At 45.8% G+C, this 24,075-nt stretch overlaps 1 protein-coding gene across 1 annotated transcript in view; it reads left to right on the forward strand.

The window, feature by feature from the left end:
• The first annotated feature begins 511 nt into the window (after positions 1-511).
• Positions 512-24,075, forward strand: part of LOC128731277 (protein phosphatase 1 regulatory subunit 12A-like) — a 28,161-nt gene continuing 4,597 nt past the window's right edge. Inside the window, exons 1-7 of the mRNA XM_053824385.1 lie at positions 512-641; positions 10,146-10,314; positions 14,109-14,555; positions 14,667-14,792; positions 14,879-14,954; positions 15,028-15,148; positions 15,610-15,706. Coding sequence (XP_053680360.1) covers positions 562-641; positions 10,146-10,314; positions 14,109-14,555; positions 14,667-14,792; positions 14,879-14,954; positions 15,028-15,148; positions 15,610-15,706 — 1,116 coding nt within the window. The 5' untranslated portion in view covers positions 512-561. The remainder of the gene's footprint in view (positions 642-10,145; positions 10,315-14,108; positions 14,556-14,666; positions 14,793-14,878; positions 14,955-15,027; positions 15,149-15,609; positions 15,707-24,075) is intronic.

The following is a 24,075-nucleotide window of genomic DNA, read 5'->3' on the forward strand; positions in this document are numbered from 1 at the left end:
ACCGTGAGCTGGACGTTGGTGTGTTGGTGGTGTTGGTGGTGGCTACACTCTGTGGATGTCTCTCCGCGCAGTTACCGGGACGCGTATTCGTGTCGAGTGTAGTGGCAGGAAAATTAAGGCAAATATTTGCGAAACCCCCAGTCTCCTGGGATGCTGATAAGACCCACCGATACACGTCCACCGTTTGTGTTCTGATAATACGACAGCCTCCCGTGTGCGTTCCTTTTTATCGTTGCAGCGTTGAAGCTTCATCCCCACACAGAGCTCTCGTCGGAAAACGGGAAGCAATAATAGTGCGCCAGCTACATGCTTCAATGAGTGCGCCCGTTGTACTAGTGGCGGTGTAGTGTACGCGTGTGTGGGTGTGCTCGTATGTGTGCGTGCGTGTGTGTTTATGTGTCCAGTATCCGGTAAGCCACAGCAAGGGCAAGTGCAGCAACGGCGGCGAACATCATCGTAACCGCAACCGCGGTCCACGGCAGCCGCTTCCACTCCACTACCGGCACCGGTTCCAGCGCCCCCGGTGGCGGGAGCCGCAAGCTGAGCTTCAACATCGGCAAGATGGAGCACTCCGATTTAGTCGCCGAGATGGCTCAGGTCGAGCATCTCTCCACACAGGACCGGTTGCATCTCGCGCGCATGTAAGTAGCTCCATCGATCTCGTTTCGGGTCCATCACTTTGTTTGGGGTCTCTCTGTTTTTCTTTCTCTGTCTCTCTCTCTCACCTGTTTGTTCGACCCCGATGCACAGGTAGGGTGCGTGTTTGCTGCTCTCACCTGCTGCACACGTTCGTGCGCCATATTGTGTCTCTAAGTGGGACCATTTACTGCGTTTAGTGAGTGAAGCGTGTTTTTGTCGAATGTGCGCGCGCGCGCTTCCCCACGCACTGGCGCATTAAACTTTTTCGTACGAATTTCGTGCAACGGAGCTTTCGGAAGGGCTTATGGGGGGGGCTTTTTCTTTATCCTTCTTCGCTTTCCGTCGTCCATTGCTCCGTGCTCCGTTTAACTTGCTCGCTCCGGTTGCTGATTTATTATTCCTGGTGGTGTGCTTTTCAAAAAAAAAAAAACGCCGTACAGCCTAAGTGCAGTTAACCGGCTCTCTTTCTCTGCATTTGCAGTCGATTTCTCCTACCTTCTCTGTCTCCTCTTGTCGACCTGCCTGTGCCGTCACTTTCTCTCCACCGGCGTTCGCTGCGTATGCCGGCGTTTCGTTTTATTTTCCTGTTTTCACGATCCTCTACCCCACCTGGGAGGAACGCGTGGAAACTTTCTTCCGTAATCCAAACCACGTGCGCTCATCCATTCATTCATGTATGTTTTGTTGGTGTTTTCTATTCCACCCTTTCCTGCCGCTTTTCGTACCACTGTCTCATCCCTCCCAGTGTCGCCGTTCGTGGTTATCGTGTTTTTTTTTCTTCCTTTTGGTGTGTGTTGCTGGTGTTGCTCTCGCTGCTTACCTATTTGTGATTTCCCGCTCGGTTTTGCTGCAGCTTTCATATTTTTTGACGGGTATATTTTCTTCGATCGTCTCTCTCTCTCTCTCTCTCTCTCTCTCTCTCTCTCGCACCAAGGGAGGGAAAGGTTTCGGACCTGCGAGTACCGAGTGTTTTGCTTTTTTTTTCTTCCTTCCTTCCGTGAGCCACAACCGCCGCCAGCAACGAAGATGTTAGTTTCGGGGGGAGGGTTTCTCAAAGCTCGCGATCAAACCGCACCGGCACCCTAAAATCTCCCTCCCTTCGTGACTCCGACGTGCTTCGGAAGGCACCCGGGGCGGTCAAAGCCTACCTTACCCCCGACCCCGTGGGCCCCACGGTGCTGGTCATTTGTTCGGTCGAGGTAAATCGTGAAAATTGACTCATTACGAAAAAGTCGCTCCCCGGTCGGGTTGTGCCGCGGTTGCATCCGGCTCAGTGCAGTACGATCCGGGTCCGGGTTCGGTAGGCTCGACGATATAGTTTTGTTTGCCACCCAACGGCGCGCGATAGGCACGACGGTTTGACGGTGAAACGAGAGAAGAAAAAGGAGAAAAATACGAGTGTCAACGCTTGGTGACGTAGTGTGGCCATCGCGTGATTTTTGCTTGCCCCCGAGCTGGTGCAGGCTTTTGGTTTTTAGAAGCTTTTTCGCATACTGATCGGTTGGCTGAAAAAAAAAAACGACGAAAAATTGCTACGAGCATTGCGCGTTAGGCAATGCACCGCATCGTAGTGTAACGATCCCCGTGTGCGTCATATTGGCTCGATCGATTTCAACTATCGATGAGCAAGGCAATGTGAGACGAGAAATTATCGAAAAACAAAAAGAGCAAGTTTATCAAAAGTGTCCGGCAGAATCGAACGAGTGTCGTTGCTACGAAATATTCCACGGAAAAAGCTGTGTGCTTTGCAACTGATCCCGCTTGGAAGGGTAGCTTACTAACACCCACGTTCAAATGCAGTACCGAGTCCCGGAGGTGTCGAATGGTGGCAGTGGAGGCGTTGGAACGGCCACCACCCCCGCTGGCCGTGGTCGCGCGAGGCATCAGCGTGGCAAGACCTGCCAGCGATACAAGTAAAGAAATGTCTTCATCTACCACTGCCTAATCTGCTTCGTGCACTGTAATCAAACTTCGTTTATTATGATATTACGGTGACCTCATCTTGGGCCACATTGTGTGAAACCGTCACCGTGGCTGGGATGTGATTTTCTCTGTGGGACGAATAACAAGTGTACGTGTGCTCGGGATCACGTGGCGGTCCAAGCGGGCACGGTGGTATTTAATTTAACTACTTACGGCCGCACTCGGGCGTTTGTTGGGTTTCCTCGGGAAGCATAATTATGCTAATTCGTCCTACTGCTCATTATCATCCTCCCCGAGTGCATACTGAGTGGGTGCGCGCGTGGGTTGTCCATTATTTAGGATGCTCCACACATTAGCCCTGTGTGCTGGTGTGTGCGGTATGCAGGACACATAGCGGAGCAAATTTTAATCTACTTTTAATGGATAATGTGCGGAGGAAGTTTGCCTTCTTTTGAGCCGTTTTTCTAACTCCTTTCATGCCTCCTATTGGGGAGCTTTTGGAGCATCTGCATTTACCAAGAAGCAGAAACATGGCAACGCAAGGATGTTCCTGATACGCAGACCTCGCCTGTGTGAAGAATGTGAGCGGCAAAAGAAAAATAAACTTTGTTAAGGCTTCCTCTCGCCACTACGGAAACCGGGAGCTTTTGGTGTTAATTTTGTGCTCGGTGTTTAATCCTGCCCGTTTTGTGCTATGAATTTTTAATTACGCTCAAAATTGAACGCCGACATGTGTAGGTACCCGTCTGTGAAAACGGCGGCCCTTTTATGGGTGTTGTTATTCAGGCTCGGCGAAAAATGCACAGCATCTGGTGCTGTGCTAATAAACGACGGAAGCTAATTAAATGCTCAAGTAAACCATTCCCGAGGGTTGTTTTAGCGCGCTATAAAGATGAATGTGGGTGCAATTGTCGACCCTAACACGGCTACATTTTATGTCAGGCGAGTTTTAATGGTGCTAATCAATAGTCAATGACAGGTTGGAGATTGTTCATTAAAGGTGTGCTTGCCGTAATTGTTTAGAATGTGCACTAGCTAAATAATCAAAGACATTTTTATATTAGTTCTGGAATTTCGAAGATAAATAGATACATTATATATTCGTTAAAAAAGGTGTCTTGCTTATAGAAAATACCATTGCGTCTTGGTTTATGAGTTTTCACATTGATTGATCCCGAATGTTCCGCCATGTCATATTTGCTCGGTCTATAAATCACCTACAAGTATAACGCATAGTTGTGTAGGTTATATCCTTCCTTTTTTATTGTCTATATTTCTACCCCTGAGAGTGTGCGTTTATCTGTTATCACACACGCGGTCACACGCCGAGATGGCGAAGGGGTTCGTCAAGCAATTAGCATCTGCTTGTTAGGACCGAAAATACATCGGTCCCTTGACCGGTGTCATCCTCTTTGGGGTTTTGATTTATTTCCCATGTCAATAGAGCTACCTCCCTTTGCCATACCGTCACTGTCACGTGTGCCGGGTGAAATACGCACAGTTTTTTAGCTGCCGAGATTGCTTTATAAAATTAGCACACGAAACTTCGGTACCTTTCGAAGGGGTCCGAGAATTTGAATTCCAAATTTGTTCTGTGTTTAATGTGTTTATATATAACACAAGATCATCGTTGGTCTACCCAACAGGTTTAGGATAGAAGAAATGTTGCATGATTTTTTCACTGCCCGATTTAACAGCTCGTGAAATCATTATTACATCATCTATCATCGTCGCTCGGTCGCAGTGCTGCAGCTGCTTTCCGAAACCACTAAAGATGGTGGCTCATAAAATCTGTAAAATTACACATGACCAGTGGGGGGCAACAGGAATAAGTGCCCCATGTTACCAAGGGACGTCAGGACGAAAGTTTATCATGTGCTGGTTTTGTGTGCTTTCACGTCCATGTGCTACGCCCGGAAGCGTTTGTACTATTTAGGAATCCTGTGGATCCCATCGTCTCCAGCAGTGAGCTTGAATGGTGCAGTTTATGGACCCAAAAAAAAACACACTACTGCTGAAAAGATATGTGTGTGTAGCTCTTTGTGCACCGTGGTGCTATTTCCGTGCTGAATGTCCTTTTTCCGATAAAACATCCGGTTCCAGTTTGAAAGTAGCAACTGTTTGAGACGGGAAAGGCGAGCGTTTGTTCAAAACAAAAACTAGAGCTGCCATTCCGTTCTCTCACATTCTACCCTGCCAGAACGTTACCCTTTATTTCTACCTACATTTATAAGACCGCCCGAAGGTCTGGACAATGTTTTTCATCCCGGTTTGCAACAGATCAATGTCACGTGTTTTATTGCTTTAATTTTTTTGTCGCTCCAAGCTTAAACTATTTTCGTGGTGTTTGGTGTTTTACAATAACAATGGTGCAGCTAGCGTTTCATCTGCTTTGGCGTGAAAAATATACTTGAAAGTGGCATTTTCGTTTCCATACAGTGCGCTCGTTTACAGTTTATTGCAAAATAGCAAGCAATAAATCTTACACTGAGCGTATTTCAGAATAGCGGCTTATTTGAAGGACACAAAAATATTATGATCGTCGAGGGTTTTGTACAATTTGAGTCTTTTTTAATTTAACAGTAAATAAAGTTGGGCTGAAATGTAATTAGTTTTGAACCCCACACTGATATCCATTACTAAAGGGGAAGCATATTCATAAACATGAAAAATTTCTTCTAAACAACATGTGCTTGGAAAGAACGTACATTGTTAGCAATAACTTTATTTCTGAACTTAAAACGGATTTCATTTCTGAACCGTAAATCTAGAATTCTTTTTTACTGTAACATTTACACTCATATTCAGTGATTTATGTCCCTTCAATGTTTTCGTAACCTATACTCAGTTAAAATACATCCAAACGGTGAGTTATGGCCGCGAGCTTCATAACGTTTCAATTCCGTATTACTTCATTTATCGCCGGTGCTTCGAAAATAATCCCACCCTACTCCGTAGAATGTTCAATCTTACGTTCATCTTACGTTTGAAAACATTGTAAACTCGTGCAACGTGAAATGCTTACAAGCAGCTAGGGCTAAGCTAGGGCTTTAATCGAAAAGTTTTGGTACAAAGTTGTGTGTGCCGTGGTTTTTATGAACCCTTAACTGCCATCAATTGTAATGTGTAGTAAAACTTTCCCTACACGTGTCGCTATTGAGACGAAGATAATGGACGACAGCAGCAAAAGCTCCCCGAAGTGAGCGAGAAATATAGGAGCGAATGAGGAATTATATAAATTGAAAGTGATCACAACGTAAGCTGGGCAACGGCTCACTGTTTGCCGGAGCCTGCGCCCTCCCATTTTCGAATGTGTACTTTTGCTTCATTGTCTTCCGGTGTCGAGCGTGTGTGCGTTTCTTGTTGAGAAAAATGGACAAATATATATTTCAATCAACATCCGACGGAGTTGAGGTTGAGCGGATAGAGCTGAGAAAGAATCAGCACCAGTTGAGGGCATCATTGCGCTCAAGACGCACAAAAACAAAGAGTTACACCGTTTCGCAGAGCAGAGTGCTCCTCAGCGGGCGTAATTAAATGTAAACAACCGATACCGGTTTGGGATAAGTGCACGGTTGCAGCGTAAGTCACGAGTACCGTGTACGCGAATGCTCGATAGACATATGTTCGCTCATCTTGAGGAGAATTTTGTGCGATAACGATACTGATGCGTTTTGTGCACGATGGAACATTCTGAAACATGGCGTCATTATACTCGCTAATGTGTGGTTTTGGTGGTCTTATCGTGTACGTCATGTATCGCAAACAAATTTGATCAAAAGTTTTCTCACGAGAGCTAACATTTGATAAGCAGCTGGGATGCTATAAGGCTATGAACCCCATCACTAGACAAAAATTATCTGACAAGCCCTAAACGTACGTACGTCGCTTTATGCAGCGCGTATAAAAGCAGTATAAAACTAATTTCTCGTATGCTTGTCTGAGGTTTGAGCTAGTTTTTGTTGCACACCGCATAGTCCTTGATTTACTTTCAAACCACGTCAGGCATGCATGTGATTGCAGCGTTAGCGTAAAATCTGGATTCCAGCTGCATTTTCCGTCAACTTTCCCGCCATCAGACTTCGATGCACAATAAGAAAAAAGGAATAGAACGTAGATAAAAAAAGCACTTTTTATCCGCATCTAGAGATTTGACCAGTTCGCTTGTACGTGAAGTGGTTGTTGATGGTGGCTGACACCCGGCTTGAAGCAGCCATTGCACTCGGGACGCAATGTCGGTGAATATAAGGTCATTTGACGAGGTCGCTAGAGTTCAGTTTATCTCATCATTGATTTTATTACCAATTTTATGAGCTGTCAACGCAGCGACGTCGTTATACTGATGAATATTGAGTAGAAAAAAATGATCGAAGAACGTGGTGGAGAAATTAATATTTTCTGCTGAGCACTTGTTTTTTTGTTGTTGCTTAATCAATGTCTTGTTCAATATAGTTTATGTACCATCTTTCTATGCTACACCTTATAAAAGTTGACCTTAATGCCGTCGTGCTTAAAAAGTTTATTTTTATATAAGTATAAATTTTTAAACTTTTTTTGTTTATATTAGTATCAGTTCAGCACCTATTTGATGAAAGATAAAGAGTTTATTCTGGGTAATGTTTTGCCAAAGTTTTCCTGAACCTTTACTAAATCGTTTGTATCATTGATCAAATTTATTTATCGCTACCCTTCCATTACATTTCAAACGCTAACACACTAAAAAATGCGAATATTTGTCATGGAGTTTTTAACGTACCGATATTCGGATCCGTCGGTTGAAAGACGGTAAACTGGAGACGATTGTTGATTGTTCCTGTTAGCTGGGTGTTTGATTCGCCACTCGCTGCATACAGTCGATTTTTTAAATGTATTTTCCACGCGAGTGTCAGGTTGCACGATTGATGCGCAAAACCACCTCCGCAACGGGTAGGTAACAATCGTTTATTGTTGTTTCGGTACCGAGTGTGTATTGATAATTGTAGCCAAAGGGTCGGCAGCAGTTGGGATGCTACTGGTTCAAATTTCAATAGAATACAGCTGCAACGATACCGAACGGTTGCTGGCTTGTAACAGCAACGCGATATAAGTGTTTTAGAACCCTATGCTTCCAACCACGCGCTGGTGTGCGAACTGTGACCCAACTAGGTTCACCGGTGTTTATGATCGCAATTAGTGTTGCTTCGATGCTTTCGGAGATTTTGCGGAATTTCGTAAATGGAGCACCGAAACATAGCGCTGCATTGAAAATGATGGGCTGCAAACTGTGCACTTAGAGGGCACGCGAGGGAGGACGCGGGTTTGATTGTTTTTCACGAATAAATGAGCTGGTCACGGGCACTGTTGCCGCATCCCATTGTCTAGCAAAGGGGCATCAACTGTCAAACGTTGGCTGTTGCTCCCAAATTTAATTAATAATGCTCATCTGAGTAACCATAGTTTATAGAGGAGTGAATTGAAATGCATTATCAAATCAGATGAAATTATCTTGTTTTTATACGATTGCATTTTTTAAGAAATAGTTTTGTTAAATTTGTTGTGATTTTCCGTGCTTTCATTAATTTATATAGCTGTTTTCTATTTCCTTTCGAAAGCATCGACCCAACGAAGATTACTTTATTAACCAGCGCAATTAGTGTGCACTATTGGTTGCTCCAATTTTCCCGCCTACTTTACGGTGAAATTTATTCGAGTACCCGTTCGAAAACATCAATGAAATTCAATCAAGTGTGCTTTGCTGATCGTTGTCCCACAAGCACCGGTTCACGGTAATCGATGGATCGATAAATCGCACACACATGGCCGGCTCGGTACGATGCATTATAGAACAAAGCGCAAGTCCGATGCCGGAACCGAGCCTCACACCGTCCACCGGATGGCGGTGGAGATGGAAAGGGTGACACTACTTAGCCAAGCGGGCGCTAAAATCGTGGAAAATCCATCACCAACCCAGCGGCCGTGTAATGGGCGAGATGTGTTCGTGTTCGATGGGTGCTGATGAACGTGTTAAATGGTGAATTTGTCCCTTCCATTATTGCCACCGTCCAGCGCGATGGGGAAGCTGTTGCGGTTGTTAGGTTCGCAAATAACATCCCTCTATCCAACGCTCAAACCCCCGTACAGTGTGCTTCAATCTCGGTGAATGGAATGAAAATCGCAACCGTTTTGGCATTTGATAGGTATTTTCCATCACGTCTCTCACGAGTCCACTGGAATTCTTCCTACGGTTGATCACGCCATACAGCTGTGGTGCTTGTCGTGTGTGGCTGGATGCCTGAGGGTAAGCGTTGGCATAACCTACCGGACTCATTTTCAACCCACTCTAATGGAGGCGTGCTTTTGATGTACAATCAATCATCTAACCACGCCGTCGAGGTGGCAATGTGCCCTGGGTTGGTGATTGAATAATGCCAGAGTGCATAGTAAATGCCACCCATGTCGTCGGTTTCGAATGCGTTGTATAATGATTTGGATGATAATAACAGACATTCAGTGCACGTGAATCATTCACATCACATTTGTGGTCCTTTCATTCTTTCCCTCACACGAAATAGCGCTCCAGTTAATATAGCTCAAAAGAAATGCAATTAAAGCAACGTTGAAGCCGTGCTCTATTTGCTTAAGGACTTGAAGGACGATGCCCGGACCGTGACCGACTCCAGGACACTTGACATTCGTCCGGATAAGTTTTCTTTCCGTCCAAGTGCACTCGTAACCGTCGTGCTATCTTTAACCATCCAACCGACCGGCACCGGAATGGGCTGCAAGGGCCAAGGATAAAGGATGTCAGAGCTCCCCTTTCGCGGTCGGAAATGTTCGGTCTGCACCAAAATGGGCGGTGCGTTAATGACCACCTCCGCCGTATTTCAGACTCATTAATACGAAACCCACGGAGGGAGCGTTTTTCCAGGGGTTTCCTTTTCTACACCCATCTGTAATCGGCCCGCGGTTGTGGTGTGGAAAAATCGTGCGACGGTGTGCGGTAATTCTAATTCCTGACCGCACTAAACCTTGGCCTCATGCCAGTGGAAAATGAGATTTTCTATTTTTTCGTTTTTGGTTACCTCTTTCCATTTTCGACGCAACACCCAACACTTGAGCACGGTGATGCTTGACCGCTGCAACGAATTCGGACCCTATCCGATTATCTGCCCCATGGCCGAAAGAGGCACCACCGGCACGAAAGGATTCCAGTGCCATGCCACCGGTGCTGGTAGGGTTGCATGTCGCCCATGGAAATTGCCAGTGGTGGCACGCTGCCAAGGCTTTAAACGGTCGTCCACATTTCCTTCGTGCTTGGTTAAGGTTGAACGTGTAATTAACCCGTTTTGACCGTCAACTTTGGACGGTCACCGATCGGTCAGCTGGGCGCTGACCGAAATTGGGCTAGCGAGGGTTTTCTTCTCCAACGTTTGGGCCCACGGATTTCGCTAAACTGAAGTTCAAATGTCGTGCAATAGGAGCAAATTTAGAAAATGAGGCTTAGCATGCGTGCACGCGAAGACATTTTCCTTGCCGAATATTCATAGAAAGATCATTGCTTTAATGGTGTTGTTTTTTGCTCTTCTTTCTACTCCTTTTTTCAGGCGCCGAGCACAGCAGCTAAAAGTTGCAAAACAAAAAGAAAAAGAATGGTTGAAGGCGCAGCGAAGCCGCGACCGGATGGGGACGCAAACGTCCTCCTACAAGCGGCACATTACGTTCGAGGATAGCGTCGTCCTGTTGGAGGCCGCCGCTCGAAATGATATAGCAGAGGTATGTATGTCCACGGTAGGCGAAAAGACGCATCTTCATACGCCAAACTTTGTTTACGCAGCGCTGGGTTTGGTTTCTAGAGCACGCGTTTGGCATTGCAAATACGACACGGTGTTTGGTTTCATCTTGGAACGAAAACATGCAACAACATGAAAGATCAATAGAAACGGTGAAACTGGTAGCATCTGTTGTCGTCAATTTTCATCCATGGACAACTAAAGCCTCGATGTTTTAGTTTTCTTTTACTATATTCCGAGAATGGTTCCTCCACTGCTTGTTTTTCAGCGAAATCACTCGGTTAGCCAAGAGTATTGAGTGGCCTTGTTTATTGTGAAGAGTTTATTGTAAAACTTTTCTCGAACCTCTGTGATCGGTGATGGAAAATTTTTCTTGCAGTTCCTTCGACTAGTGGATAAACATTTTATCGTTTATTTGTCATGCTAGGTTTGATAACATACCATCGCCTAAGCATCCATGAAACTAAAACCAATTTGTAGAAAGAAGAAAGAATTATTTTTATCGTTTTAAAAAATTCTACTCCAGGCTGTCCGTTTTCGACGGTGGTGCTAAAAGCCTATCTCCGTTAGAAGGTTATTTTATGATCATACGTGCGCTCCCTTATGGATGAACCCTCGAGAGTGAGTTGTCTTGTAAACGCCAGCGAAGTCCGCATTCCCAGCTGGAAATGGAAACATATGAGAATCGGATCTGGCGGCCTTCAAAACGAGGTCACTGAATCACTTTTACTTTGGCCAGTTCCCATATTCTACTGCAATGTTCCCGTTGGCTTCCGGTTGCTATTAGTCAGGTCGCTCGGCCATGGTTTTATTTTTCCAATTTTTCGTTTTGCAATCCCTCTGACGTAGAGCACGTGCATTTGGAGCGGCTAGGTTCTGGCGGGATAGGTCCTGCTTGCTAAAACAATGCCAAATTGTATAAGTGTGGTGGGTACTAACGAGTTGTACGCTTTCTGGGTTAGTCGGGACACGGACAGTGAATGATCTATCGTACGATGCCTGCACTTGGGTTGCGTTCGTTGCTGCTGTTGCAGGCAGTTGCAGGAAAAATTACCATTTCCGGTAAGCTGCCAACCATACGGTGGCATGTGTGTACCGGTGGGTTACGGTCCCGTATCGCCCACTGACACAATTTAGCTCACTTGTCACGCAAAGCACACCGCGTGACTAAATGATGTAATTCAGTTGCATACCTTCCAGGCGGACGTAGCTATTTATGGGCGATTTTTTTCCCTCCTCACTCGTTCAGCACCGACTGGACCGCCGGAAAATTAATGACAATCAGAGAACAATCGTTGTCACTTCACCAAGTGGGCGAGCGCGTGTTTGTTCCACCGGGAATGGAGGATACTTTAGCATCATGCAGGCTGACAAGCGAAAATGAGACTAACCTCCGTAATATGAATGCGGTACTTAAACGAACCAAAATTCATTTACATATAAGAAGACGACCTCGGGTGGTCTATCCTAGCCGAAGACACCCACCCACTACTAGCCCATCCGGCAGGAGAAACTCATTTAAATACGATTCGCTATTCTAATCGATTCATAAAACGGTAGCCACTCGGACGTCTTCCTTGCGGCAGCACTACTTACAACTTCGGTAGACAATTTCTGCTTCGGAAGTGAACGGATAGGTTCCTATTGGTTTGGTTGTTTTCTTAGATTTTTGTTGTGGCAACGGCGCAAGGGTACATTTCGCGTAGTCGCTCTATCTATCTCTTATAAATACTCGCATTGCATGCCGTGGCAATCCCGGAGTCGTATCTTCTTTGCAAAGGCACTGTTTACTTTTACAATTTTACTGCCCTATCACTAGAACTACAGTTAGGAGTTGCCAGTGCCATAAAATTGCAGTGTAATGGGAGTTAAGTTATGAAAATTACTTTGGTATGTTGAGCAGGGTTGAAGCTAAGATCATTTGGGGCTAGACACAATAAACCCTGGCATATAATTGATGAAAATCATAAGGAATTATATCCAATTGTAAACCATTAGGAATGATATCCTGATGATATAATGATGCTAAACCATTGAACAGGAAAATAAGTAATCACATATTTCAATCTCCAAGGGTCGTAATATAGAAAATTGGCACAGCTTACATTTCCAATAGCTTCACAGCCCGGTATCAATAAAATCAAAAACCACAATGCACCAATTCACAAGCCCCAAAGCTGGTCTCTTTTGGTGACAACTGATGTTAGCAGATTATCCTGTAAGCATTCCATTTACTTCCTGGTAGATGGTTGCAAAGAACAGAAAAAGGGAAGCTTTGGTATTATTGTAGAGTCTGAAATCTGAAGTCATTAATACCACCATGTGGTTTTTTTAGGATCGGTAGGAACTGAATGCACAGAAAGGCTGATAAATTACTTTAGCTCGGTTTTATTAGCTCCCTTCGGGGTCAAGTTTGCATCGGCTTGGGACTGTTGGAGATTACGCCATACCTATCCGCCTTCCAATGCTACAGAAAGACCCCAACGGGCTCGAGAAGGGTTTTATAATTTTCCAAACCCCTGATAAGCGCACCTGGCATAGTGTTGTCCTTTTCTCTTATTTGTCTTCACATTAAATTGGTTGTCGACCCAGATTAGTTGAGGATGAACATGACATTGCAATTAATTATCGCATTTCATGACATTAAGTAGAAGCACATAGCCCTCTGCGGGTTACACAGGAGATTTGTGAACTGTTTTCATATTGTTTATTCTTCTAACTTTGATATGATACATAAAGATACTAACCGATATGATACATGTTAAAACACTTGCACAGTTCGACTTTAACTCGTTGAATTGTTTTCTGTGCTTGACAAGGGAATATTCTGCTAGGCTAACTTCTGTTCTACACATAAAAAAATCTTGAAATTGTCACCTCATCACCATTTCAATTCGTCCCGCATAAACTTTCTTCCCAACGGATCACGCATTCCTAGCACCGACAAAGTTTTGTCACGCTGTACATACCCCAGAAGCAGAAGTAGGGCAGAAGCTGCTATCCCCTTGACGAGAAAAACTTCCTTTCGTATCGTCGCAGCAAGTGAGAGAAACAAGTCTAGTTGCGTTTTCGTACGAGACGTAAATTATCCGGCTGCAGCATTTCTGAAGATACTTCCTTTCGGTTTGCTTTTCTTTCTCACCCTCCCGGGATGACTCGCTGAAACGAACAAACACTCGACTGAAAGGAACAAACACCCAACCATCAGACCAACTTGTCCTGAACAATGTGTGATCTATCTCGCAGCTGAGACGTGTGGACTGCTTCTTCCTCGTTGTCCCTAAAGGACACGCTAAAGCTTATTTTCTTTGACTTTGAAAACTTACTCGGGCTTGCCCTGATGACCTTCCTCAAAGGATTTCGCGTGACCTTGAATCATTGCCTTAAGAAACTAGGTACATACCTCCATGGCAAGGCATTTACTTTCGTTCCATAGCTATGCATTTACTTTCTTCCTAGTTCATTGAAACGAGGACCCCAACTATAATAGCGTTTAATGATCATAATGACGATGATGATGCTTCGTTGTTTTTTTTTTTGAAAAATGAAAACGTTCCTAGAGAAATGGATGCACTGAAACTCGAGCACCTGATGAGTGGTCATTATCGACTACGGGAAATGATACTTGCATCCGTTTCCGCTCCCTGTCGTTGCTGATTGCTTCCGGCCACGTGTGATAGAACTGTTCCGTTCGCCTGGAGACTAGTAGAATGCTCTGCTCTTCTTGAATTTCGCATCACGTCTAAAGTTTCTTTTCCGTTCTTAAACGTTTTAAAGGTGGCAAAGCTGCTCCAGAAGGGCGTCACGCCGGATGCAACGAATATGGACGGCTTAACGGCACTGCATCAGTGCTGTATCGACGACAACGCGGAAATGCTGAACCTGCTGCTCGACTACGGTGCGAACGTAAACGCGCAGGACAGCGAACGGTGGACACCGTTGCACGCTGCCGCCACATGCGGACATCTGAATCTGGTGAAGATACTGATAGCCCGCGGTGCCAACCTGCTGGCGGTGAATGCCGACGGCAACATGCCGTACGACATCTGCGACGACGAGGAAGCGCTCGATTACATCGAAGCGGAAATGTCGAAGCGTGGTGTCACGCAAGAACTGATCGACGAAACGCGCGCCGCCACCGAAACGCAAATGCTGCACGATCTGCAGGACATGGCCCTGCAGGGTGGAGATCTAGAGGTGCCCGATCCGCAGGGTGCGACGCCGGTAAGTCAGTCGCTTTGACGACGATGGATTTATACCCATGGGCCGATGGAAGCATACTCGATTATTAATGATGTTCCGTTGTCACGTTCGCCATCACATTTTTACTTCCAGCTCCACATAGCATCCGCCAACGGGTACACCCGGGTCGTCGAGTTCCTACTGGAGCATCACACTTCAACCGATGCTGTCGATAACGATCTCTGGACACCGGTACATGCTGCCGCCTGCTGGGGACACGTAAGTTTTTGTTTCCTTCGCCGCAGATTGTCACTACATGCATGTTGATGGCACTAATGATGGTCATTTCTCTCCCATCCGTGCAGCTAGAAGTGCTGGAAATGCTTGCCCAAAGTGGAGCCGATTTGAATGCCAAAAATAAAAACGACGAAACGCCTTCCGGTAAGCCACCGGCAGCTTTGTAAGGGTTTGCTGGACGTCCATGCTAATCAATACCCGTTTGGAATCATTTTAGATATTTGCGAAGATCCAGAAATACGAGAACGAATAGAGCAGCTCAAGACCGAGCAGGAAAGCAAACGATTAGCGGAAGCACAACGCAAACGAGTCCGGCGGTCGCAGAGCAACAACACGAGGTCAGTTGACGAACACTTGCTTGCTGCCAAAAAGCGCTGCAAACGGAAGCGTATTTAGAAGAGAACAAACGCACGGGAAGATTTCGCGTAGGAGAAAAATCAATAAGCAATTTTGACTTTCCTGCTCATCGCTACTTAATTGATTATTTAGGCGCATTTGCATGCGCCATCCGCTAGATGATACAGATTACAAACTATCCAACTTGCTTGCGTAAACTTTGCCTTCCCCGAATAAACAACGCCAAGAAGCGGGGAGAAAGTTTTAGCTGGCCCCAGGCAACTTTGTTTGCGGTGAACCAAGTTAAGATATCATGTTCACACCCCGGCCGGGGTGTTGCAGAGTTCATCGTAATCGCGCCGCTGTTTCGTGAACCGCAAAACTAAATTGGAAAATGTGTTAGCCGCTTGGTAGCACCACTAACTCCACGCTTATCATTTATAATTTCTTCTCTCTGCCACAGGGCGCAATCCGTGAGACGAACATCACTTCGAGATAAGGGACTAACGACCAAAAAGGATGCTGTGGAAGAAGCCCGCTTCCGGCTACAGGCGCAGGAGGTAAGTTCCGGTCGGGGTTTTCAATAGCTCTCCTTAACTCACGTATTGCGTACAAACCGAATTCCTCTGTGCTCCAGTTCTTCTTCTCTGCCGCTCATTCTTTCCATCTCTCGTTCCTTCGATGCCACTTGGTGAAGATTTGGTGTCGAGAATATCAGCAACCAAGCAGCGACTAAACTGCGGTTAAAAACGAATCCCCAGAGATGGAGAAATATGGCTGTTTCACGCGAACGTTTTCGTTTCAAACTGCTGTTTCCGGCGTGAAGGGAAGAAGTAATTAAAAATTAATTTTCACAACAAGAATTCATTCCGCGCCGTTGGTACTGCTTTCCAAAGTCACACAGGCTGCGAACGGCGTTACTGTTTATGGGTCTGCAAAAGTTGGCCGAATCACGGCTGCTAATTTAATTCGCACGGTGCGCAGTGCCACAATGCGGCTTTCTCCTGCGTGCTGAAGTTGTGTGGCTGCGATACGAAGAAAGTTCTTAAAACTTCAGCAAAGCCATAAACACAGCCAGCACACTACGGCTAGCGGGAAAACTGTTTTGAAGAACCTATAAACAACGATTTGTAAACCTAATCGTTTCGTCCGCTCGGGGTAAGATGGGTTACATTTTACGATACTTTTATGAGCGTTTGATAGAGTTATGACAAATCTAACACTGCGTCGTTTAGGTACAGATGCTCAGATTGCTGTTAAAAAAGATTAAAGCAAATCTGTGACTAACTTGGCTCTAGAGATGTAGCTTGAAAGCAATGTAATGGTTTGCATTCAAATTCATTAATTGACTCAACAAACATTTGTCCGATATTAAACATCTCAAACTGCTGATGCGCCATATATTTGATTCATAGTGTAGGACAAAAAATAAATGACAACTTATTCAGACAACATTCTGCTAGAATTTGGCTAATTGATCCTTTCTCTAAATAGTTTATGTAGTTTCATAACTATGAATTCAATGAATCTTGATTCCTGTCACGTTCTTTTGTGGGTGTGTTTTTCTTTTTCTATTTCATCGAACATTGAATGTAAACCGATTCAAGGTCTACATTAGAATAGACAAGTGGCTGAGCTTTCGTATGGATTCTGCCTTGCCAGAGATGATGATGATCGATGATTGAATGCACATGAACAGGGTGGGAAAATTGCAGTGCAGAAAGTAATTATTCTGAATCATGCATATAGAGATGCAGAAACCAACCTATCTTCATTGGACAGAAAGCAGTCACGTCTAGCAGATTAGTGACGGGCTGAAATTCCATGGCCGGTCATCGTTGGGGAAAAGGTTTTTTTTTGTTAGTGACTCAATTGAACTCCGCAAATTCTGACTTTATCGCTCCGCATACCGGAAATGGCCTCTGTCTGGTTGGTTCGACTGCTTTCCACGGGTATTCGTTATAAGAGCAATATGCCCAGTGCAACGTAGCCGAAGGACTTGAAATGGCTACGTCGAACAGTGGTTCATTAATTTTTCACCGATCCTGCAGACGTCGAACGAGGCAATTCCAGGAAACGACCTCACCATGTCCAGAAAGCATCAATTTGAATCCATTCCAACGCGAGTTTGGAACACCTTTTTTGCTTTTGACTTTCGTATAACTTGTGCTACCTGGTCCCGTTTTATGTACACTGTTAGGTCGGCATCTACTAGGGCTTTTATGTCGTACTTGGACCATTCAAACCGCACCTGCATCTCGGGTCACGGCCATCGCCCTTCCCGTTTGGCGCCGGTTTTTAAACTTTCGATTGTTTCGACTGTCGTCGCGCAACTGGATGAGGGGTGAAAATTGAAATTTTCCGTCCTTTATCTTACTTCATTCGGGGCGTCCAGAGTGAGAGAGAGAGAGAGAGAACTCGCGCTTATGGATTAAACACCATCCATCCACCGCCCACGGAAAGTGCCAAGGCGGCTTAGAGGGAAGGCAATCAAAAGTTTTTGAATTACGGTGCAGAGAATGATACTGACCCGACCGGGCGGCCATTGTCGGGGTGGCTAAAAGTGCGCCATTCCCCAAAACGTTAATGTGTTTTACTCGTGCTTGCAGTGGTGTCATTGAATGTTGATGCTCGCCGTTGGGAGACAGATTTGAAGTTTTAAAATAAAAAACAAGTGGTTTAAATTATATCACTTTAAATTGGGAAGAACTTTCAATTTAAATTATACCTCGAATAAGCTTCAAACTGTCGGAAATCCTTAAGTGGTTTTGGTGATTTAAGCTTTACGCAGAAATTCCAACGAACGAAGCCATCGAGCGTAACGAAAAACTTCCCATGCCCTTCAATTCGAATCATAATTCTTCAATCATTTTCAATCAATCGCGGCACTAAAATGACAACGATAGATTTCCTGCTACGAATACGGAAGCACTATCATATACCGTGTGCTCATGAACTTGTTCGCTTTTTATAGTTAAGTGTGTATCTTCAATTGATGAGATACAATAACAAATGGAGCTCACCTTCGCGATGTTAACAGTAATCGATTTCCTGTGTTGTCAATCTAATATAACAATCGACGTTAGGGTTTTTTAAACATAACCAGCACCCTCCGATATTGATCAGTTGTTCACTTGGTGTTATACTTGGACTTCGATATCAATTGAACGCCAATATAGTTGTCGTATTGAAACTTCGTGATTATATAGCTTCTAAAAACTCCAACATCTATACATGCTATCAGTACTTCTATGCAATTATTTGAACAACGAAAAAAAATCCCTAAACTTAACGCTCAGTGACCATTGAAAAGGGGGTTTCTACCAACGCCGTTCGGTTCCAGCTGAATAAAACCTTTATGAACTTTGACGCGGAACCAAACGCGGAATGTTGTCCACGCTCCAGTGGATCCATATCACGATTGTTGATGACGATTTTCTGACCAGCGATTGATAGCTTCGATCTATTGATCTGCTTCTGCATGGTTTGCGAAGGGGGAGGTTTAAATTTTAATTTGAAAGCAGGAACTCGCGCAGGAACGCGCGCTATACGGGGTGTGTTATGTTGGGATGTATGCGATACGAAATGGTACTATTTTGGCTTTTTATTTCAACCCCCCCCCCCCCCCCCCCCCTATCAACCGGATTCCACTATCAAACGGATGGAGAATGAACGAACCGCGATAGTGGATAGGCGCAAACATTTAACTTTTTCTCTCTCCTTCACTATCAATCGTTCAACTTCGTTCGCATTAACATTGTTGCACGTACGAAAGTTGTTCATGTCCAGTGGCTACTTCGCATATTTCGCATCTAGTATGCATTGACGAGCGCGCGGTTCAGTTCATCGTTCGTTTGACAATGCTCGGTGGAAAGCCTTCCACCGTTCACATGACGATCCCCCGGGAGGATTGCTTTGATGAACAAGATTTTTCCGCTCTATCATTGACTTTCAAAGTCCTGGACGCCGTATACCATGGTTTCCATTATCCATCCTGTTCTCTCGGTACCACCGTTCCTTCTAGTTTCATAACAGTCGCGCCGTGAAGCTCGTTTCAGATTTCACCCAAGGCGAACATACTTCACATCCGCGCGCGATTGGCAAACTTTTTTCCGGTTTTGCGGCCGCCAGCTAGAACCCCATTGCGCAACGGATAGGAACTTTCGCGCGTTGCCTTCGCGCACTTTAATTGCACAGCGTGTGCGGTCGCCCACGCATGGCTCTTCCGGTGCACTTGCGGGCGTTTTCGCTGAGCACTCACCCATCGCCGGTTCGGTTTTGCTATGATCAGTGTTTCACCAATTTAAACTCTTCGCATGCACTGCGTGACAGGAAGGAAAATGCATCGGACGGCGGTTTTGTCGAAATGCCTTTAAATGCAGATAAAGTTGAGCTCACTGTGCACCGTGTCTGTATAGAGACACGGTTAAATCAGGCAACCATTGTTGACGCGGGAAAAAGGATTCTACCGCGAGTGTCATGCGAAATCTAGAGGAAATGAAAAATACGTTCCCCTTGCCATATGCCATCTGGTTGCGTACTGCGCGCACGAACGCAGCCCAAAAAGCGACGTAGTATTTTCGAAGGAACCACGGCTCGTAGGGTCTACGTCCGTTGCTCGCATTCAAACCGCCACCTCCGGCCGGGGGATTGCATTTGTTAACACAGGCGCAAGTGCAACCGGCGGTCACGCACCCACACTTGTTCAGGCGTGTCGAACGAAAACGAACCGTACCAACAACAAGAGCAGCAGCAGAAGGGGTAACAAAAAAAAATACGCCACCAGCCATAGCGCACGTCGAACCTCACCGTGTGCATGTGCGAGTTGCCAGAGGGGTTGATTATTTTTTGGTCGATCATATGCGATCGCCACCACCACCGACCACCCATCGCCCCCCGGGGCACGGTACGGATGGGTGCGATTTGAAAACAACGTTTAACTTTGCATTACATTACCGTTCAATCGGTCGTGGGTTGGGTGTCGGTGGGGAGAAGAGCCCACCCAACCAGCTCTTGGATGCTCACGCAAGAAAAAGGAAAATTAAAAAAAAAAAAAAATTACCCACACAAACGCATCACAACGATAACGGCGTTAAGGTGGGTGGTACCGAAGGGATGCGCGCGAAAAAAAAAAACAACGCAGCAACAAAAACACCTCCACCACCACACACACGCGCGCCTGCCTTCACGAACGAGCAGGTTGCATTCCGTGCGAGCCAAATTTCCCGGGGAAGGGCGGCATCCATCCAAAATCGGTCTGCACGCGCGCACACGCGGAAAGCTCACCCGGACACGTCTGGGGCTGTACGGCGCCGCCTCGCAGCGAACCACGTTCAGTTCGCCTCCGACGGTCGATCGATTCCAAGCGCCCCAAGCGCACGTGCGCACATGTGATCCGGCGTGAGATCGGTTTTCAGTTTTTACCCGCGCCAACCCGTGTGTGGACGTCGTCCTTGCCATTTGGTAGGCAGAGCGTGCCTTTTGGTTGCTGGTTTTCAAAACTCCCGGGAGTTTGCTCGACTCGCTTCATTTGCGCCCGGGTTTTAAGTGTTTGTTTCCGTGTCGGGACGCTCCCGATTAGAGCGAAAGAGATTGCATTTTAAGCAGAGCAAAGTGAGTGAACGCCAGTTGGCGTGATTAGACCCCGTCCGTGGCCAGTGCCGTATCGGTGGTGCGTGTTGGAAAACGAGAAAATTGAGTGGAGTTGACCGATTGTGAAACGCTCGGATCGCCTTCTGGGCCATTAGTGACCCTTATTTAGTGTGTGTGTGTATGGTTTAGTACGGAAAATATGACGAGAGAGAGAAAGAGAGAGAGAGAGAGTTGTGTGAAAAAACGAAGGAAAACCTTTTGGAAAAAGTGCCAAATTTTAGCTTGCGTTGAACATGCCTGCGAATTGAAATTTCAAATGTTTTTTTTCTGTTCGTTTCATGGTTAAAATTATCAAATTCGTTTGAAAATCATATTAAAAGCTTCCCTATTATCGTTCGCCAAATAAAATGTGGTAATAGTATTATCACCTCTCTGTTTATTCACCCAGAAGATTACATAGCCCTACTGGAGCGCATTCTAAGGCGTGAAAAACATATTCAATAGATGCCTCTCGATCTAGGCCTATGAATTATTGAATGATAAATTCCCCGTTACGCCCATTATCACGCCGATTCTTGCAATGGCATTCAACGTGGTCCACTGTCCGACATTTCGGCAGTTCGAAAACCATTCTACGAAATTGGAAGGACCACAGACTCCTCGATAGTTGTCCCGTAAATACTCAATCCACTTTGCGGGTGTGTTCGGAAAAGCGAAAATCAATTAAACACTGATTTATTACGGCGATAATGCGTGACTGAGAACGGCTTCTTTCCGCCGCACATTAGGTGCGAAACATCCCTTTTCGGCAGATCGAGCAACTAAATCTTAATTAAAACACAAAACCCGGCCCTGTCAGCGAGGGCGCCAAACAGCGCTAGAGTCCTGTCCGGTGCGTTACCGTGAAAACCACCCAGCATCGCAGCATCGTAAGCCCATAAGACACCCAACTCTTGATGTGGTGGTTTCTCGGGGATTGTCCAGATCCGCCTACGGAGAACCCGAGAGCAAACGGAGCCTCCTTGTTGCTGCTGGGCATTGTCAGGATTTTGATGTCCTTTGTGTTTTGATGCCCTGTTGAGGCTGTCGCTCGAGGGCATAGCAAATCCTTGAATTCGTCATCACCGAACCGAACGAATGTCTCACCGTTTAAGCCGGCACCAGGCGAGTGGTTTGTAAATTGCGTTTTCCCAGGACAATGGGGCGCATGGATCATGATTTTATGACAGCGTCTCCTAGTTTTTTTTTGTGTCACTGCTCTCGAGATGAGCAAAGTGATAGCTGTGTTCTTCGGTCGGTGGAAATAAAAGTGTAATTGCTTTTATAAAGCAAATGCACATTGAATTGACCGCTTGAAGGGATAATTCTGCCAGCGATAAACGCAGCGTAGTTTAGCATTTTGATGTAAACCATTTTACGTTCAATTTTAAACCCATTAAACCGCTTGACCAGCCGATTAGTTTCACAATCACGGTGGGCATTTTTCCCCCAACCGATCGAAAAGCTCATCGACCCTTTGCGAGAAGCACCAGGGTATTTAGCCTGGGAAAATCAATCACATCCAATCGATGGGGCCACTCCCCGTGCATTGCGGTAGGGTTGAACAGTCGCAAAACATGGACACATTGTGTTGTACTGGAAAGTGAAAAATCCTCTCTCAAAACGGGGGCGGCTTCGCGTAACACGCATGAACGCATTGCGAACGGACGCCGTCCAAAAGAGCGCCATTATTTGCGTGCGTTGCTGAAGAGGAGAAAAAGAGGGAGGTACAAAGATGAGCAGAAAGTAAAACTAGTGCCCCGTTGGGCCAATTATCAAATTACGCTGCCCAGCCCGGGTAATTCTTCCGCCATTTACAAACGCGCCACGTTCTTCTCTCCGCACAAGAGCCCTACGCGTGCCAGGCTGTTCTGCGAACCGACAAATTGCGACCGTGCCTCGTGTTCGTGAATGAAGGGCTAGGTTTAAAAGGAGGTGCGAGAAGAAACGAAGCAAAAAAAAAAACAGCAATATAAATCGCCGCCACAATCAAACGCCACCTGCAACGAGCCCCGGCTAGTCACGCACACGTCGTAGGTTTCACTTTCCGTTTCGAAGCGCGTTATGTTTTGGGTTAGCGTTTCTTTAATGGGCGAGCTTTTTTTTTTCTTTTTGCTTTTCGGGAGCGGGGTTTTCTGTAAATATTTTCCGCCTTCACACGTCGCGGCAGATAAGCTGTCGATGAGTCGCGGTGGTCGCGTTACAGTCTTTTCATTCGGCGTAAGGCTTGTGGGGTGGCTATTCGTTGTAATCGCTTCACATCGGGCGTTCGGTCTTTGATGTGTTTGATGGGTGGCTCTTTGATAACCAGCTAGTGTCGTTTGAGGCGTGAAAAACGGCAACAAACACTTCAAAAAATGCACACACGCAGACGAGACAGACAACGCGCCCTAGAAGGGATTATCGAGCGACCAAATTCGACAACCCAAAGCTGACCTGATGTGCTGTTCGATGCATAAAATCGTATCCTTTTTTACAAGGAAACATTTAAATTTATTCTCACTCGCTTTTGCGTCCCAAACCTGTTCAAAAACCCCTGACCTTCGCGTGGCTCGGAAAAAGGGGCCAGTAGTTTTTCGTGCCTTTTTTGCCCTGCTCCCATCTTTACACTTTCCGGGTCGTGTCCCCCTTTTTTTCGCTGGTGGGTTACAAGCGGCGAATTTTTAAATTAAAATTCCAACCACCCAGCACCACCTTCTTTCTTTTTCTTTTTCTCTTTCGTTTTTTTTTTTGCCGTTCGATCGCCCATCAGAAACCCCTCCTTGAAGAAGGTCGCCAACGGAAAGCTTACGACTCACTTCCGGACGGGGGCAGTAGTGCTTTCAACCGTGAACCTTCCACCCATTGCCCGCTGGTGGTCGGAAAGGCGCACATTGAATAAAACAAAACACAATACCTTCCGCGCTTGGAGGCTCGTATAAATATGAGTTCATGCATCCAGCCGAAAGAATGTTCGCTCGTCTCCGGTCGGAAGGACGTGGTGACGTTTGAATGCACGGCGCATCAGCTTTAAAGCTACAATCTCAATCGCTGGCGCCTTCTTTTTGACATTGAGCATTGACCAGCGATCGTAAAACTACGCCCCTAACAATATAACCCTCGAATGCGTACGCACGCGGAAGGATAGCGCAAAGCCAACGGACCATGTGACTCGGTGAAGGACGCAATTTTTGCACCTGTGCCTGTGTGGCCTATTTTTTGACCGATCAATCAGCCACTCCTTCCTTTTTTTAAAACGTTGCTGGTGCCTAATGAAGCACCGGCAAATTGTGATTTCCAGCGTGGGGCCTTCAACAGG

The sequence above is a fragment of the Anopheles nili genome, chromosome 2 (assembly GCF_943737925.1).
Source record: "Anopheles nili chromosome 2, idAnoNiliSN_F5_01, whole genome shotgun sequence".
In the NCBI taxonomy this organism is placed as follows: domain Eukaryota; kingdom Metazoa; phylum Arthropoda; class Insecta; order Diptera; family Culicidae; genus Anopheles; species Anopheles nili.